The sequence below is a fragment of the Hermetia illucens genome, chromosome 5 (genome assembly GCF_905115235.1).
Source record: "Hermetia illucens chromosome 5, iHerIll2.2.curated.20191125, whole genome shotgun sequence".
In the NCBI taxonomy this organism is placed as follows: Eukaryota; Metazoa; Arthropoda; class Insecta; order Diptera; family Stratiomyidae; genus Hermetia; species Hermetia illucens.
Window position 1 is genome coordinate 58319025 of NC_051853.1, and position 19862 is coordinate 58338886.

The following is a 19862-nucleotide window of genomic DNA, read 5'->3' on the forward strand; positions in this document are numbered from 1 at the left end:
GATCTCTATTTAAATAATTGAAACTGTAGCTGATTAATCTATGCAAATTATTAAGGAATAATGAACTTAGAAACATAAATAACAAGTTAGTCTTAAATTGACAACTCCTCTAAAGACAACAAATGTTCGATCGCCTAATCAGAAATACTAACAACCCCTGCATCCAGCTCATTCAAAAGGAATTCTTCTCTGCGCTAGTCGCTATAGATAGTAAAGCACTAAAAATATTAACCACATTCAAGTTTTCTACGAGCAATCACGGTGTTGTAATCAAAAAATATCCATTTAGTCGATAAATCAATAAACGACATTGTCGAGGAAGTGTGTGTGTCAACGACTGCGATAGAGCATAAAAGATATGCGAATTATTGCAATAGTAGTTATGAGATTAACAAAAGTATCAAATGAATACAGAATGTGAAAAAAGTAGTGAGTTAAAAACCCACCCCGATATGACACCATCAACAAAATAAGACAGATAACGTGGGTTAAAGCGCAGATTGAGCATTCATACAAGATCCACTGGATTGCAAAATGACGGTATACAGTTGGTTCGCTTGCAATAACAATGTTGGCATTTTATGAATAGTCTTTGAGGTTGTTCAGCACAAGATTTGAACTGTAGTTTTTTTATACTTATTTCTGAATTATTATTCCTTAGACAAGCAACTACTAACAAAACAAATTCATTTCAAATGTCGACAATTAATGGCTTCACCATTAATTCCCATAAATGAGAATATCCAAAAAATATACCAGAGCTTCCAGTATCCCTTTTCTTTGTCTTCTTTAACTTTTCAGGTATTAGACTGATTGCTGTTTCGATAATGCCCAATAATATAGTTCAGGTTTGAGGTCGGCGAATGCGGAAACTATCGACGCAGATACTTATTGCTGAGTTAACTGTGATGAAATAATCCCAAATTCAGCTCTGAATTCGAATGTCATTGCTCGAAGTATATTCTAGCTGAAGGAAGTAGGTCGCCTCTTCACACTTCTTGTCGATAGTAGCAAGAATTGGCTCTGATTTCAGATACAAAGAAATCGGAGACTTTCCACCTACGGGTAACAAAGCGTGAACTATCATCAATTAGGGAAGCTTTTCTTTGACTAGTCTGTTTACTGCATTCATCATTACGTCGCCAAGGAAATAAATTTCTTGTTTTATTCGACTTTAATTCCTGATCCTTCATAATTTTTCTTTTCCCCAGTCATTAATCTCTTTTTCTTTTGCCATTTTTCGTTTGTTCTTCTTGCCTCTTTGAATATTCCTTTCGATTGTTCGAACCTTTTCTAATGTTGAGATTGCTTTTTCGTCCTCCCGTTTTTTGATCCGCAGGCCTCCGTCAATGGCATCTGATACAGTTTTCATTGATGTATCGACTTTCTTAAAAATTTGCATTACTCTTCCCTCGTTGGAGAAACGGTTAATCACATCCGATACAGTTTATATTTGAAAGACATAAAAAGTAGCTAACTTTTTCAATGCTGATTTCAGATAGAAATATAAAACAATCTACGTAAAATGCACCTTTTATTATAGGAAATATGAAATAAGTTTATAATATAAAAAAAATCGTACAAACGATGATGTTTTACGATGACACGCTAAGTCATAGCGTGTTCGTTGTCAACATTTTCTGGCTAAGGTTCACACTTCGTAAGTTCCGCCCTTTCTTTACTTCCTTCCTTAAAAGCACTGAACGTGAGTAGCTGCCGTAATGGCTCAATCCCACCCCTCCCTCCGCTCCCTCTTCGGACATGGACTTAGTTGGGGATAAAAATGCTTAACCTGAGTGCAGCGACACCATTCATATCATTGGATTCCAGGAATATTTAACACCTCTACCGCAATTAAAGGATGCGGTACTTGCGCTGTGAAGCACAAATCCATTCATTGAACTCACGGGCAATAGTGCCTGTGATATGAATTTAACCACAACCACCGTGAAACTCACATCCAATCATAAAAAACGCCAATCATAAAAAAACGTTCCGGAAGTACATCCTCTAAGAGTTCCATTAGAGTGTTGCCCTCAGAGAATCGTCCCGCAGTAACATGACTAACAAGAGGAACATTTATTTGTTTGATGACTTTGGACATATTATCAGTTAAGCAGTCTAGCTATTCTTGTAGATCCGTGAATTCCGCTCAATCGAACCGAATATATGCGAAGCTTTTAAGTTTTTTGCGGGACAAAATCGGATATGCATGGTATTGTTTGGTATATTTATTATATAATAATATTTGAGTGAACATTTGTCCCATTAGTACGTAGCACGTAATGTATATGCACATATTATGCCAGGATATTCCATTTCGCGTGCTATTGACATTCAAAGTATCAAAAATTGCACTGAAACGACAAATTTGACCTATTGTAACTTTGTTAGTAATAGTGTAATTTCCACCAAACGCCTTATACTGGATTGCATGATTAAACGATGAACTTAAGGGGGGTTGCAGTCAATTGCTAAATAATTATAAAAATATACTATTATTAACCTTGCTTGAACAGATAACGGTGTGGAGGATATAGTGGCTAGCTAGGCCTAGGTACCGTATAGTGGCTGCTCCATGATTTTTTGTTAAATTTTTCGGGTGAGTAGATTTTCAAAATGGGTCCGTGGAAGAAATGCCTAATTTTCCGCCCCCCTCCATTGTACATTAAATATCAAAACTGAGACTAGTATTGAAAAGTACTAATTGAGACCTTTCATTTGATATCCCACATAACTATATTCGATAAAAAAAAGTTTTACATCCCTCTTTTGCATGTATGGATCAATTTTTCAATGTCTGCCTCAAAAAAGTCTCCCACCAGCTCTTTCGCTCACGATTCAAATCTGTTCCCCCAGCCGATATCAGCACTAAACAGCAACAACATATCAAGCCAGTTGGTATGGAATTGCCATCAGTTGCTGCTGAAACTTGAGCAACTAAACGAAATATTCTTGATATGGGTGCAATTGTGGGAATTGTTGTTCGTCCCTTAAGATGTGGAACATGGAAACTCTAGTAGGACCTTTAATGGCACACTGCCCCTTAAACTACCATAAGAAAAAATGGACCCGACAAAGACCTGAATGCTTGGGACTCCCGCAACTAAACTAACTAACTACTGATTACCTGTGAGCTTTTCAGAGCGGCAGTGGCAGTGGATAAATAGGCCACACATTAAAGAGGGGTGACAATTGCATCGTTGCCTACTTCATGCAGTGGAATCCAATCTCCCAAGATGGCGAATGGATGGGTCGTCCCAAGGGCACTTGGCACAGAACAATAGAGGATGGTTGCCGCTTCCATTCATCATCTCGGGAAGTCATGGTGGTACTGACGGGCATTCTAGGTAACCGCGAGCGATGGCGCGTGGGTGTGGTTGACGCGCTATATCCCACCAAGGAGTGAAGGGCAACCATTTATATATATATATATAGTTCTAGGAAACTACCGATAATCCGAGTATTATGGATTCACGTAAGAAGTGAAACTAGTCGCTATCTAGCTGCTCAGCGAATCGATGTTTTGCTATGTCTCGCTTATTCGCTAAGCATAAACCTAAATTTTTAGCCATTAAGATAACGTCAGTGACCTTAAAACAGGAGTGCTCGCAATGTGATACTCATGTATTGCTCTTTATTAATTGTTAATTTAGATGTTTCATTGATAAATTCGATATTGTGACCCCTAGTTATGAAACAGTGGATACAAGCAGAAACGCAAACTTGAATGATAATTATGCAATTTCTTACGATGATAATCTCAACCAAATTCATCGAAATAATACCCTAACCAAAAAAAAATTAATAATGAACTAAAAACTTACTTCCAGAACGAACAAAATGAACAATATTGAAATCCGATAAAAAAAAAAGAATGTAAAGCGAACGAAATTAAAAATGATTTTAATAATAATAAACACCAAAGCTATATCAATCATTTGACTACTTGATAAGAAAGTATAATAAATGAAATACCAAAGAAAGTAATCATTGAAGTAGAGAATCAGCAATGTTTGACGTACCGCCCAAATGTCCAGCTCTGGCTGATAAACTGACCGGTATTTTCGGCTGGCGTCACACATATCGCGTTTCACAAAAACACAAGGGTCTTTCTCATACCTACCTCCAAAAATCATATTCTTTGACTCTACCCAAACGGACATCTGATATAATAAAGGTAAGATTTTCTATTCCCACGCATACCTTATCAAAGTTTATATGAGGTATCCTTGCATGGAACGCATTAAACCATTATAACGCATACTACAAATTCTTTAATAATGATATATGCAAATAAAAGTTGACTTTTTTATTTAAAACACCTGCTTATGACAAGTTAAGTATATGCAAACAAAAGCGAGCATCAGTCTTGCCCTTAAAAGATTTCAAATATTTACTATAATTTGTATATCGCGCTTTTCTCGAAGCGCAATTGAAACTCTACATATTTCAGTTCAATTGATGGAGATTCAAACGTATAATATAAAAGGTAACAGAAAATTTTCACAATAAGCTACGTCAATTAAATCGCTGATTCGGAACGAAATATTATGAAATGGACGCGAAATCCGACGTGAGCGCAATTCGCGCTATTGTTTGTTACTTTCATTTGTATTCCAAACACGCACCCATTGAGGATTTGCAATGCATCGCAATAAATACTAATAAAGAATAAAAATATAAAGAATACAATTTCTAGCCGCCAAACAATCTGCGCAGTGGACTGGCATTGTACAATCCGGAAGATGATATTTAAATTTAACCTTAGATTATCCGCTCATTTTAATTCTCATGACTAGAATATTTTTCCAATATTTAATTTTCAAAGTTCAAATGAATGACATTCCTTCCTTTTACTGAGAAATTTTTTTTTTGTTTTCAGGAACCAGATTCATGGGTTGCAGTCCACCATTTACAAACACAGTCTGGCATCTTAGATCCCGATGATCGTCTAAATGATGTTGCCGACGATCGCGAACAAATTCTAGCCAGTTTTGAAGATGCCGGTCCAGATCCCGGTTTACAACAAGGCGGAGGCGATGGTGCCAGTGGAAGTTCTTCCGTCGGAACTGGGAGTCCCGATATATTTCGGGATTCTAATAACATCGAAGCACGCAGCAGAAACAATGTTGATAATACTACACCTCATATTGAGGTAACCAGTACAGCTGCTCCACATTCCGGTTTGGGTCTGCAGGTCAGAAGAAGCAGTGATCCAAATTTAGTGCAAGCTTTAAAAAATCAGTCAGAATCGACAAAGAGATGGTCCGCGGCAGCTCCAGCTTGTGGAAGGGAGAGTCCTGAAAGGATATTAGAAAAAATAAACTACTTATCTCCACAATGGGAAATAGAAGATGACGAACATCATCATAGTAGACAAAGTTCAGCTCAGAGTTTTGCTCGCTCTGGTCGCCTTTCAATGCAATTTTTGGGCGATGGCAATGGCTATAAATGGATGGAGGCAGCAGAAAAATTGGCTTCCCAAACTTACTCCACAAAGTCATTACCACGTGAAGCGGGTAAACGGAAAGAACCTTTAGGGCAAGCGTATGAGTCTATAAGGGAAAAAGATGGAGAAATGCTTCTGATTATAAATGAAGGTGGGGGTCCGTTAGGGCTGACCGCCGTTCCGGATGAATCTGGTGGCCTTCTTGTTCAAAATGTTGAGTCTGGCAGCCGTGCTGAAAAAGGTCGCCTTCGAAAAGGTGATCGAATTTTAGAAATAAATGGAACAAAACTCGTAGGTCTGAATGATGGAAAAATGCAGGAACATTTAAGGAAAAGCCTTGCCAGTAATGAGCTTCGAGTTCGAGTGATTCGAGGCAATAGCATAGCTGGTCGAAATAAGAAAGACACAAAAATTGCTGAGATGATTGAAGCGGAAGAAAAATCTTCAGGGACAAAAGTTGCGACTGTATCGCCAACACGAAAAGTTCCTGGCGCTCCAGTAGGAACTTCCCTCCAAGTAGCCAACACTCGAAAGTTGGGGAGAAAAATCGAAATTATTCTGAAAAAGGGTCCTCATGGCTTGGGCTTTACAGTAACCAGTCGCGATAACCCTGCTGGAGGGCATTGCCCAATCTATATTAAAAATATTCTACCAAAGGGTGCTGCTATCGATGATGGGAAGCTGAAACCTGGAGATAGATTGTTAGAAGTTGACGGAGTGCCAATGACCGGGAAATCTCAATCAGATGTTGTCAGTATATTGCGTGCCACTCAACCAGGAGCCACTGTGAGCTTGATAGTTTCACGTCAACAAGAACTAACTGAAGTTGGAGAACGAGAAATTGTAAGTTTTACTATAGAATTGAAATATTTAATTTGTACCAATAGATAATATTCTTGTCATTTTCAAAATCTATGACAAAAAATAAGAAGATCTTATCCTATGAGTTCCTCCCTTAAATTTTACTTGATTATATTTTATAATTTTTCTAGAATCTTCTGGAAGAACAAGAAGATACAACGAATCGGCCACCTAAGCCACCTGCACCTGTTCTTCCGCCGTCTTTAGCGAAACCTCAAAATTTACGATCGACCGATAACAATTCAACACCGAAAGTTGGTATTGATCAGAATTTCATAGATGGAGGTAGTGAATCTACAGCATCTTCCGTAAGTACAGTCATTTCACATTATTTTCTAAATTTATCCATTTTCGTCTTGTTATATGAGTATAAAGACTTCAGAAATGATAATGATTTAATGAAGAATCTTTCACATATGATGAGTAGAAGGAAATCTTTATAGTACGTTAATGCGCATGTGAAATGTGCCAGAGTACTATTCAGCTCGTCATTGGATCTGAGACCACTATTCCTACCAGAGAATCCGCGTCATCCTTTGAAAGTGGAAGTTTTTTGGGTAGCCCAATGCTCTTCTACCTATTCCACGAAATATCTGTCATTGCTTAGCGCACAAACGATCCATTAGAATCCGTAGTACTTTTGTCGTAGTTTCAAACTGCTTCGGGAATTGCGCTTGTTGGATTACTATCCAATCTCCGAAGTTGCATTTCTTTGACACTTCCTGAAGTCTATCAAAGTACTTGGGAGTTTCGGCTTGCATTCCGTATCCTCTTTCTAACTCTTTCATCCCGAGTCATCCAAATATTTAGCTCATTCATCATCAAAAAAAGTGCAACAACCGATGTCTGATCTAGGTCTGTTTTAATAAGGTGCTAGAGTCCTACTCCATCGCTCCATCTGAGACAGGATCTACCACGTCTTCTTGTTCTACTATAGATATTGCCCCTCTAAACATTCCGAGCTGGATGGTGACATGTCCATCGAGCCAGAGCCGGATTTTATCCGCAACCAAACGATTCAGAAATTTGATGGTTATATATAGTAGTTTACAGAATCGGTCATTCTTCTGTAAAAGGACAAAACTTCTTCGAAAGATTCTCCTCTCGAACGCAGCCAAGAGTTGGGAATTTTTCTTGCTAGAAATTCACGCCTCCCAGGAATACATGATGAATGTCTTGTACAGTAAGGGCTTTGACCCTATGCTGCAACATTTCAAGTGGAACAATTTGTGTAAACTGAAATAGGTTCTATTGGTTACCAACAATCGCGCCCCGATTTCGTCGTCATAGGCGTTGTCGATTGTGACTTTCTACTCTCCTGGTCCTTGTTTTTGGCGCTGGCTTTGTCGCCATGTGCATTAAAATGCAGAAAATTTCGCGCCGCCTTTTGGATCTGGATAAAGACAATTTGTACATCTTTGGTTTCATATCAATGTCGTCAGTATAGGGCAGTACTTAGATGGGCTTTACAAGATGGCTCCTCCAGCATTTACATCAGCGTCGCGGATCACTTTGTCCAAAACTAGATTAAAAGGAATGCATGATGGAGCACGCCCTTGTCTTAAACCGTTGTTGATGGCAAAAGGTCCCGAGAGTAATCCTGGTGTTTTTGCCTGCCCTTGCACATTGGTCAGTGTCTGTCTTATGTATTTAGTCAGAATATAGAATATTCTCATTGGCGGCCGTGAAGTCGATAAAAAGATAACACAACTGATGGCCATATTCTAACAGTTTTTCCATGGTTTGCCACAGAGTAAAAATCTGATCTGCTGCTGATTTGCCTAAAGTGAAGCCTCTTTGGTATGGGCCAATGATGCAAGAGAATGTATTATAGATGGCACTCAGCAACTTGATGTCCTTCAGAGTGAAATTATGCGGTGTTTCCAACGATTAATTAATTGAAATAATAAAAACTTGTTGTTTCTTTTTCGTTGGTGTGGGTATTTATTCTTGAAAATACCGATATGGAAACTTGTTTGCACTGATGAAGGGAATAAGTGGTTCCCGAAATATCGGTATTTGCAAGAATAAATACCCACACCAACGAAAAAGAAACAAGTTTTTATTATTTCAACTTGATGTCTCTATGATGGCTGCGCTGAGTGAATTTTTTTATATGTGGCAGCTAACGCCCCGTTGTCAGTCATTAGCTATTGAGTCACTGTCCCAAACGTTGATTATGAACCGCTTGATATAGTTAGTCGCCTCCATATTTAACCAGTTCCGTTGTAATTTCTTTAGCTTATAATTTTCAAGCCGATGAATTGTACGGACCGTTTCTCCAATACTTGGTGGCAGCAACATTTGTCCTCCGTCCACAGATGGCGGAAACTCCAGTTCTAATATTCTGGTTGTTTAGTACTTCATCAAAACACTCAACGTATACTCCAATATGCCCACACGGTTAGTATCAAGGTATACATGGCTTCATCCTGCGGACTTGTTGTGTTGATTTTCCCAGGCATCCTTTTTCTGTCTTCGAAGTAGCTTCTTTGCCCGTCCGAGTTCGTAGTAAATCTTTACGAATGTTAACTTCTTTGAGATCATTGCATTGCCCGGTATATAACATTCACCCGGTAATTTATGAGCTTACAATCATCATCGAAACAGTCGTTCCAACTTTTTTTGCAACTAGGACCAAATATGCTTGCCCCAGGTAAAACTTCGGATCCAGGGGAAAATCAGTCAGTTTCCTCTCCTCTCTCGCCGAGTCTAAGTCGACGGGTTATAACAGAGAAGAGGTATTTGGTGGTATCAAAATCTCTTTTATATTTTCCTAATAGCAAAAATCTTGTGTGAAAAGTTGTAAGTTGCATTATCAATTGAATCAACAGTACATTGTGAAGTTTATTATATACCATATAACTGTATTCTACCACCTGATTTCAACTATTTATTGCTTCTTTCTATTTAATTACAGGATAGTTTGCAATCTGGGATACCATGGCGTAATCGCGAAGTACTGACTCTTCATATTCCCGTATATGATACTGAAAAAGCGGGCCTTGGAGTTAGTGTTAAAGGCAAAACAAACTCCATTAACAACTCGAATGGATCTAACAATCCTCCAAAGAATGACGGTGATCTGGGAATCTTTGTAAAAAACGTACTTCACGGTGGGGCAGCGTCAAGGGACGGCCGTTTAAGAATGAATGACCAATTACTTAGTATAAATGGAATTTCGCTACTTGGTCAGAGCAACGCCGATGCCATGGAAACGCTAAGGCGAGCTATGATTCACACAACAGGAAAGATTCCAGGAGTAATAACTCTAACAATAGCACGAAAAATCGTACGACCGCACAGCTCAGGCGATCTACTAGACCAAAACGATAGCTCTAACACTAGTGAAAATTCAGGGAAAACAGTAATATATCTAAGCCCTGATAAGAAAGAAGTTAAAGATAATTTAAATAGGTAAACAAACAAATTATTCAGGTAAAAGGGGGAACATCACTGCCTTTATTTTTCAGGTGGAGTAATCCCGTATTAGACCGATTAACTGGTGGAGTGTGTTCCAATCCAGGTAATAAAAGGCCCTCGCCGCTTATGACGCATGGCCTACGAAACGAAAGCTATTATATCGCAACAAACGACACATGGTCTCCAGCTCTAAATCAACAAATGCATCAAATGAACCATTCAGTTTTGATAGAGGATGATCCAGAACCCATGTCTCCGTGAGTAAAGTTACTTCCAGTTTTTCCGAATGCAAAGCTCAGCTATAAATTGAATTATATCTTACATTTTTTCTTCTATGTGTAATGATAATTGAACAAAAATTTTAAAAACTAACGATAAATTTTCTTAAAGTAATTAACTGAAAATGATTTTTTAACTTTACCTCAATAGAACAATTCCGCCTCGACCAAATGCTGACACAGTAACTTCACCTCAAAGCCAAAATTCAAGTCATGTAAATTGTGATGCCACATATTCATCGCAACTGAGTTTGGAAACAAATACATCTGCCGAGGCATTTAGCAGAGATGCAGTCGGGCGTCGCTCAATTTCGGAAAAGCACCATGCTGCCTTGGATGCACGAGAAACAGGAACGTATCAAAGGAACAAAAAATTACGGGAAGAACGTGAAAAGGAACGTCGATTGAAGCTGACAAAATCTGCTATTATAAGCGGATCAGTGGAATCGTTGACTCGATTGCCTGGATCGTCTGTTCGTAGTGTCGGCCATAGATCGAATCACAATGACTTGAATGCAGAGGCACTAGATAAAATTGGTGACTTGGGTCCATCATTGGGCATGAAAAAATCTTCCAGTTTGGAATCATTACAAACTATGGTACAAGAGATTCAGATGTCCGATGAACCAAGAGGTGGCCCGAGTGCTTTACGAGCACCCCGCGGTCGAGGACGAGAAGAAAATCTACGTGCTGCAGTGGTTGCTGCACCAGATGGTTCGAGTAAGTACATATATTTCAGAGTACATGCATTGAGTCCGTTGCTAAACAAAATTTAACTTTAACTCAAAATCCTCTCCGTTTATTGCAGAGCCACGGAAACATTGGTTACTTGAAGAAGGTGATTCAGATGGCGGTTTCATGAATCGACACAGTCCTTTCCAGAGCTCATTGAATGATGGAAAGAATAAGAATCGAGCAAAGAAGCCAGGTCTCCTGAAGGGTATTGGTCACATGTTTCGATTTGGCAAACATCGAAAAGATGGAGTTATGCCTGTTGAAACGGTTAGCGAATTTGGTGCAACAATGCAACAAAGTTCGCATCATCAGCAGGTCATATCGCAATTACCACCAACAACAGAACGAGACCGTGATCGACCAAAAGGTGGACCGCCAGGCTATCAACCACCTCCGCCTCCAAGCAATATACCAAATAATGGAATTCAACAAAATGATATTTTTAATCATAGGTATCAACACTATGTGAATTACGATGAAATTCAGCATCAGCAGCAAATCAAGTAAGTTATTTGTTCCTAATTATTAACTACATCCATCAATCCATCAAAATTCAATGCATGAATCCCTCTTATACGGCTGTTTGAAACACGTTTACCTCTGGAAAACTAAAAATACATTAAACGAAATCACTCGTAATTCTTTCGATTCTAAAATCTAACACCATTTCACCATTTAGCACTTTCCAAGAGAGATTTTATCTGGTTCAAAGCTTATTTTTTTTAATCTTCGCTTTATATGTGTAGATTTTGGATGATATATGTATAGGCACTTTATTGTTTTTCGTACTGCGAATAACACATTTTATCACCTGTAGAACAACTAATGAAGAGCTCTCCGAATCAACGATAGAGAATATGCGACGGCAAGTTATGCGACAACGCACTAAAGTTGAAGAAGAAAGGTAATTGGGGATTTTTCAACTGTAAGATTGCTGTGAATATCTAGTAATTATCAGAAATAGAGCTTTTGCCATAGAAGTTGCATTGCCATTTGATAAAATTTATTGCCTCGGACACTCGTAGTTTTAGGATAAATTATTGCGACTTGAAAATAATGCTTTTCTTCCTATTCGCTTAAAATCTGAAAATATCGATGTACAGATATTTTTCAATATTTCTGTAGAATCGTAGACAAATTTACAAGCAAAGGCATGAAGCTCCTTCGTTCTGATTAGAAAATGTACAGATCGCAAAAATATTAGTTTGTACAAATTGTAAATCTAACTTTCAAGTTCACTAAAATGTATCTTGTCGTAGTCTTCCAGAATATTTTCTATCATGGGGGTATTTCGGTAGTCAGAAAGAATAACCACATAGAAATGGATTGGAACTATAATAACTATAAACAAATTTGATCTGTTTTGGGCGAAAGTTGACTTTCTTAGTTATTTCTAGTGAACGCCGATTTATAATAAGAACACATGACGAAGAAAATTGTATGTTTTGTACATAACAAAATGAAATTTGCCTCCAATACCAATTGCAAACGTTTAGTTTTTGAAATAGTGGTAGTAAATGTTCTTATGGAAATTTTCCGTGAAAATAAATTTGTAATTATACTGGGACCACGGGAGCTGATTTTCCTGTATGCTTTTTACAACATTTGTCAGTGTATTTTAACAATTGTCTTCACTCTCTCCAGTGCAATTCAGTCAACTTCCAACACTAATCCATTAGCAATGTGTTTCTCATTCTATTCTAGAAGTCTTCAGTGGTGTCGGCTACTCAATTCGAGTCTATTCTTGATAGTAAGAGCTCGTTATAGGTTCCCTTTCCTAGCTAATCGATCATGATGATTTTCTGTCCTTCCTAAACAAAACGAATACTATAACCTCTTTTGTAAAGCATGAAACCTCTCGGTGACGATCACTTCTAACGATTAACTATTGCTTAGTCTCTGGATCTCGATATGTCACCCAACACATAAAAAATATCTATTTAGCCGAACACTCTACGCCGACAGTGGGTCCCTAAAAGGTTGGGAGTGCATTTTGGAAGTTCAAGCTAGATTTCGCAGCACTATAGCACACAAAATATAGGTTAGTGAGAAGACGACCCCAGCGAACCGGTAAGAGTTTGCGGACATCAGCACCTCTCTTCCATTGATGTACATTATCTGCGACGAATTGCATCCAATAACTGCTTTATGTACCAAACCTAACAACGTTGTTTCCTCTAAGTAATACAGCAACTGTAGTGAAAATTAAGCTGCCCAATGTACCAAGCAATAAAATAAAAATTTAAATGTTTCTCGTAAAAGGCGACTAAAATACATGTGCGCTAGCAACTTGCAAATTTTGAGACTTTACTGCTACCGAAGCTTCCACAACGCCTCGGATAAAGCTGCAATGTACGCACGTTCCTCAACAACAGATTCAAGGCCCCCACCATGCTCGCTTTCTCCGGCTCGAGCGAGGATTCCAGCGATATAAGCTCGATATTCTGGGCCTAAACAGAGTGAGATGATGGGACTCTGGAGAGTACTTCTCTCCCTCTTGCGGGACTGTGCCTTTATACTCTGAAAAGCCAAGCAGTAGCAGACGTGAATCTGACAGGATCTTGACTGCAGAATTCGAATGTAGGTTACGGAGTACCACAATTGTACAGTACTAATAGTAATCTAAATTTCTGACATAATAGAGAAGGATGCTTTCTATGAATAATTACTCGCCGTTCAGGAGAGGCTACGTAAAGGTGACATTGTGATGAGGATGCTGGAGGTTTATGGATTTGTGTATCTTCCACCGCCTCGTCAATGGTGTCACTTTATTTCAGCACAAAATGTTACGTACTACATCTAGGTAAAATCACAGAGGAATTTGAGGTCCAAAACGAAGTCCGTCAGGGTTCCATGCGCTCACCGATTTCATTTCTTCTTGTTATTGGTGACGTTCTCTATGATGCCTCCTCCGGAGGAGATGGACAGCTTCAATGAACCATTACATCTCATTACATTCCTGAAACATCTCAATTACCCTGATGACATCTGTTTGCTGATGGAGTGATGGACGTTGGCCAAATGGCTCTAGATTTAGAAAAGGAGACAAGTAGAGTGCAATAGACACCAATAAAACCAAATCAAGATCAAGTTGAGACTAGTCTTTGCTATAGTCTTTTGTTTGGTGTTATATGGACGTAGCACATAGAAGGTAACACTGTTACCTAAAAGCTTCAAACCTTCTTCGACACTTGTTTGCGACGTGAGTGCAGGCTAAGCATTCATGCCAGTGAATGCGAGGCATATCTAACACCTCTTCCGACACTAAGGGCAAAGGCGTCCGAGTTGTATGGCGCAACTTCACGCTTGAACCTACAAAGATCTCTGCTCTCAGAAGGCCATACGGTTCCCATGGCGCCGTAACGAAATCTTTCCACCACACAATTGCTGCTCTGCGTAATTGTAACCTGGATCGGAATCTTGGAGTCAAGATTCTCTAAGAAACGGGCTGCCAGGTCGAGAGAACGTGCCTTGTGGTAGTCTTCAGTAACAGCTCGGCGCCCATTTCAGGTCTGCTAATACTAGGTGTTTCAAGGTACACCAGCACAGTACTGCAGGAAGGAAAGGAGAACTCTAATTTCATTTCGTTTAGGCTCCAAATGTCTGATCTATATCGCTGAAATTTTCACTCGACTTGGAGAAAGTAGGCATTCACATTATTTTTATAGAACAGTTGGACCGACGGCTGATGACTAATGCATTTTTATCACTTTTGTGGTTTTGCAATTTGAACAAAAATAAAGGTGCAAAATAGATTTTCAACAGAATTTGGCAAAACATGGTTTCCAAATGAATGTAGCAAGTAATATTTCAGGAATACTACTTGCTTCTTTTTCCATGTTATTTTAATAGTTCTGTAGTCGTTATTTTCCGATCAAGCATATTATAAAAGAGGAGAATACTGCCGTATACGACCAGGCGTTTGCGTATACTATCTTTATAAACAATGGTGCCATCAACAATTGTAGCCAGGCGCATCCTGTCACTTGCGTATTTAAATGTAGAATGCGTCCTCAACGCATTGTTTTTGCTGATAGTGAACGAAAGAAGCTCACCTTAAATTCAACTAGCCAGAGATTTTATATTTAAACCAACAAATACTGGTTATAGCTTTTAGATGTGAACAAGTCACTTATATTCGGAAATAGTATTAGAGTAAAATAATGAAATTGGTCGAAACTCGTAGCCATGTATTCCCAGAGCTGAGTGCACTAATAATTTCAATCAAAGCTCATCATTTTCATTACTCTGTATTAACAATCTATCATTACTAAAATAATTCATTTTCCTATTCTCTACTTCTTCTAGACTACGTTTGTCTCAAGTGTTTTCATTACAAGCATGTGCCTTATCGGCTGCTAGTGTGCTGTAGTGTCTTGTCGAATTCGAAGCCAATAGACATTTCCAAAAGAATTAATGTATGTAACAAATGTTTTTATATTCCTCAAAACAGTCGAAGACATCAACATTATCATTCGCAACGAAGCACTCGCAATGATTCATCGAATTCAAATATGTATCAACAAAAACAGCATCATCAGTCACAAATGCAGAATCGACCAGCTTCAAACTATTACGAATACGACACTATTAAGCTTTCGTCTTCGGTAGGTGGTCCGAACGAAGGACGTAAAATAAGTGCGCCTTCACCTCCACGTCAGTGGAAATCCGCGACGTTGAGCGGGATGGGTTCATCGAATGGAGGTGGAAGCGGTAGGCATCGCGGACCGTTCGTAACTCAGGTTCAAATACGAGATCAAACGCAAAACATTCCCGGTGCCCAACAATCTAGCGGAAGTAGTCAGCAACAACAGCAGCCGCCCAATCATCCCTACTATCAACGGCACCAATCAAGCCAACCACAGCCACATGCTTCTAGGGTATGACTTTAAACATGTAACGATACATTCCTTACGAGACTGGCATTTGTCTTTTTTCTTTTTATTCTAATAATTCGCTTTTAAATTTATATTTTAAACAATAATGTGCTAATTCGTAAGTATACATATGGAACTTTTCGCTTGTTTGTAAAATACGTTTATAAACTTTCAGTTCAAAGGAAAATAGTCCCTCGTCCCGACCTGATCAAAATTATGCATTCGTCGGGACTCTATAGAGTCGCACCAGTCATCAATTCAGTTTCAAATTCTATACATATTCGATCATTCATACCCCTCAATTCGATAAGAAATAAAGACGTTCACTTACTTGAAACGAAACACTATGTTACTCATGTATATTTATTGTAATCGTCGTACTGTAAATTATTAAACCTAAAGCTAACTTTTTTTAAACTCAGTTTTATTCCTTTTCATATATTTACGTAGTGAATAGAAGAATATTAGACACAATGGAAAACTAAGTTAGAAAACGAAATTTAAAAGTCTACATACCAAACTGTGATTTTAAGACTTAAAAGATTCAATTATCATTTCATATCAAATATTTTCTTTGTTACCAATAAAACTTTAGTAAAACGCATTGTTTTGCATTTTTATAGCGTACAATTTTTTGTTGTACGAAAATTGTTGGTAACATTTGCAATTACCAATATATTTGCTCTTCTCTAAGTTAATATTCAGTAAACTGGTAGCAGTACGAGTGATGTGTACACAAAAGACATTGTACTCTTACCATTCCGTATAGTTTCTGTTAATAATGTCGAAAAAATCAATGCATCGACTCAAAAAAATCATATAAAATTAGAACCGCAAAGTATTGTACATAGAATAAAACCTTGCAGTGCTATGTAGTAAACGATAATTGTAGAACACTTTTTACGATACGAGAAATCTTAATTAGTTGAATAAGCAATTGTCTCTATTTCGTGTAAGCTTATTTTCAATAAATCATGGTTATGTATTCACTATGTCCAAGATCAAATATTATCATCATGAAATATAGTCTAGAAAAATTATCAACTAATAATTCCATTCTAATATTTAAGTGTTTGCAGTCTAGATGATTTGCTATTATGTAAAAAATAAAATATATATGGATATGAAATTTCTCTTTCCTTGGTATTTTAATTTCTGTAAAATGGAAATGTTCACCTATACAAGTTAACAAAACTATGTAATCAATCCCGGTAATAATATTACTGAAAGAGCATTTATTCCGTTCCGAACACTATAACAAAGCGTCACTTTTTCTTAATTCGTAACTGGCTGTTATGGTTTCAGTGCCTTCTCCCAGTTGGCAAGAAACACCGGACATCAAACGCTCACCGCCCTGCACACTGCTTTATGCAAAAGATGTTTTCCCAGCGTTTATAGCAAAGCTGATATTGAGGAGCTTTTTCAAAAATGGAATGATCGCCTCATTCATTCTGAGACCGCACGGTCTAATCTAAATAAAACAGAGTTGTTGACGATTGATCCCAAGGAAACAGACGCTATCACCATCAATGTCGGTAACCTGCTCAGAACTGAGTGATTTAAATATCTCGGATCAATGCTATCAGCCAATAGTGAAAAGCGTTATGAAATTGCATCACACATCAACGCAATTGTGATGAAGTGCGTTCCACAACAGAAGTTCTTTATGATCGACGTATCAGCGAACGTACCAAATTTAAAATTTAACGCGTTTTTTTAAGTTTTGAGTGTTCGCCGCCTATAAAAGACAATGAAGGGCGCCATGCGCTAATGGACACAAAGATAGTTCGTTGGACTAGTGGGATAATACGCAATAAGAATATCCGTGATAATTCGATAGCGCGATATGATTCGGCCTAACGAGAATTCACTTGCCAAGATTGGTCTGCACATCGAAGTCAATGGGAAACAAATAAAAACCGGCCGAAACAACTATCCAAATCCAAATGAAACCTTCGACCGAGCAAAATGGAACTACCGATCAAGGCAAACCAACCCTGCTTCTGAACGTGACAAAGGCTAAAGAAGAAGAAGACTTAAAAGCATGGACTTTTGAATACGTAAATCTGAATACGAATAAATCTCTTCATATTTTATAATAAATTCCGAAAAATGACCCTTCATTTACTACACCCTCAAATCTCAAAAGCAACTTCACCATACTCAGACAGTAGTCGAAGTGGTTAATACGCCAGATTCAGATCTCGATCTCCTGGCACGATTTCAAACCTCAGCCACCCTCATGATGTTTGCGATTATCTAAAGAGGATACCATAGTAGAATGGGCCCATAAAAGCCATGTGACCTAGAACTACTGTTCTCCAGTTTAAGACAAGTTGAGGGCTGGGCACTTCAGGTAAGAAAAGTTTTCTGTGTTTCTTATGTAAGAATATTTGGCTGTATTTAGCATGCCAGGCTATTCACTTTAGTTTTCATCAATGTTCTGTCAAAGTACTGAAAAATGGAGTAAGTCGCTCCCGAAATATGTATCTACATGGCATAAAAAAAGAAAAACCACGTGTTTTTATTTTGGAGAAAATTATAAGCATAAAAAGCGAAAACTATTTTAGCATCACTGTTTTCACATTTTTCGGTGGGGGAGTTTTTGAAAAGGGACCCTTGAGATGAAAGAATATTTTCTTTTTTTCACGCCTGTATTTTCTAGAGAAAGTCTAGAGAAACCTTTTCCAGAGTAGTTAATTACAGGCCCAGACGGTGGTGGACGTCACTTTCACTAGCGTTGTCCAAGTCAACGGCCTGCAGTAGCATATCAACCAGAATTACACACACAACGATTATCAGACAATCGTCTTCCAAATATCACACAGGACTAATATGAAGCCATCAAATAGAACAACGTTGATGTATTCAATTCCGCAAAATATAGCCAGATCCTCGAAATCCTAACCAAACTGCATACTCGAAAATATGCTGTAGATTATTCAATTGTTCCTAGAAAACTGATTGTGTTGCGACTCAGACAATGAACCGAGAGTGTTACGGAAACTTTAAAATGGATACTTATATGCAATGGAATAGTGACGGTACACCTACCTACCTACACCAAAGGAGAAGAAGAATACGAGTATGGATGAAATTAATTCCGAAAAAGACAACCATATTTCAAGAGCAGATGGATGCCATTTTATTAGCAGCAGAATAATATTTATGACGGGGGGTCACACCATTCGAATCTATTCCGATATTCGGCCAGCATTATCAGTGCTAAATATCAACACCATATCAAAGCAGTCGGTTTGAAGTGCCACCACTAGTTGCTGAAACTTGGCCAACTCAAAGAAACCTACCTCAGGCGAAGATACTTCGGAAAGGTTTTCTTCTGCTTACTCGCTACCTGAAGGATGTTCTCATATTCACAATTGGGATAGCAAACGCAGCATAATGCCTCAAAGATCTCGAGGTTGATGCAAATGAAGCGATATCCGCGATCAATTTGTGGTTGAAAAATTTCAGACTTACTAAAAATAACAAGTCGGGAAACCGGAAGCTCGGCATATATTTGAGTGCAGAACTATCCCATTTGTACGTAGCCCGTTATGTATATGCATTTAGCATGTCAGACTACTCACTTTAGTGTGATATTGAGAATGGGTCCGTTAAAGAAATCATCACTTTCCACCCCTCCCACTCCCCGTCTTTCTAACAAATGCCAAAACTAAGACAGGCTTCGAAAATTACTAATCGAGACCTTTCACTTGATACCCAACATGACTATATTCAGTGAAAAAAAATTTCACACCCCCCTTTTACATGTATGGGGAAACCCCTCCCCCCTCCCTTAATCTCAACGTAGAAGGATATCACCCACTGCATGTCTGAACGTTCACAATTCCCACCTTCTCACCAAATTTGGTGTCAATCGGTATAGCCGTTTCTGAGAAAAGTGCGTGTGACAGACCGACAGACAGACATTGAACCGATTTCAATAAGGTTTTGTTTTGCAAAAAGAAGTTGGTGAATAAATAATCTCCTTGTAATCAGCACTTAAATATGCGGGAGTAATAACTTCAAGAAACACAACTACTAAAGCATCTTTTACTGCCATAATGATCTCGAAAATATTATCGAATATTAGTCGATTAAGACAAGGAACCGTCCCACTTGTGAAAGAAACAAAGGCTAAAGAAAAAGGAGGGTCAGTATAGGCAACTGCGCTGGAAAACAAGGCAAACTAAAGGAACCAAAACTACCATATCGACCAAGTGCATTTCAAAA

General features: G+C 38.3%; 1 protein-coding gene across 6 annotated transcripts in view; it reads left to right on the forward strand.

Annotated features, from left to right (window-relative positions):
• LOC119657906 (partitioning defective 3 homolog B) overlaps positions 1-16755 on the forward strand; it is a 165993-nt gene extending 149238 nt beyond the window's left edge. For 2 of the 6 annotated variants that reach the window (XM_038065067.1, XM_038065068.1), the window contains exons 2-11: positions 3834-4180; positions 4886-6295; positions 6445-6621; positions 9234-9730; positions 9787-9993; positions 10166-10734; positions 10823-11252; positions 11567-11653; positions 15203-15629; positions 15802-16755. In XM_038065067.1, coding sequence (XP_037920995.1) covers positions 4013-4180; positions 4886-6295; positions 6445-6621; positions 9234-9730; positions 9787-9993; positions 10166-10734; positions 10823-11252; positions 11567-11653; positions 15203-15629; positions 15802-15816 — 3987 coding nt within the window. In that variant the 5' untranslated portion in view covers positions 3834-4012 and the 3' untranslated portion in view covers positions 15817-16755. The other 4 variants (XM_038065070.1, XM_038065071.1, XM_038065072.1 and 1 more) reach the window with 4 other exon arrangements.
• Positions 16756-19862: the final 3107 nt, after the last annotated feature.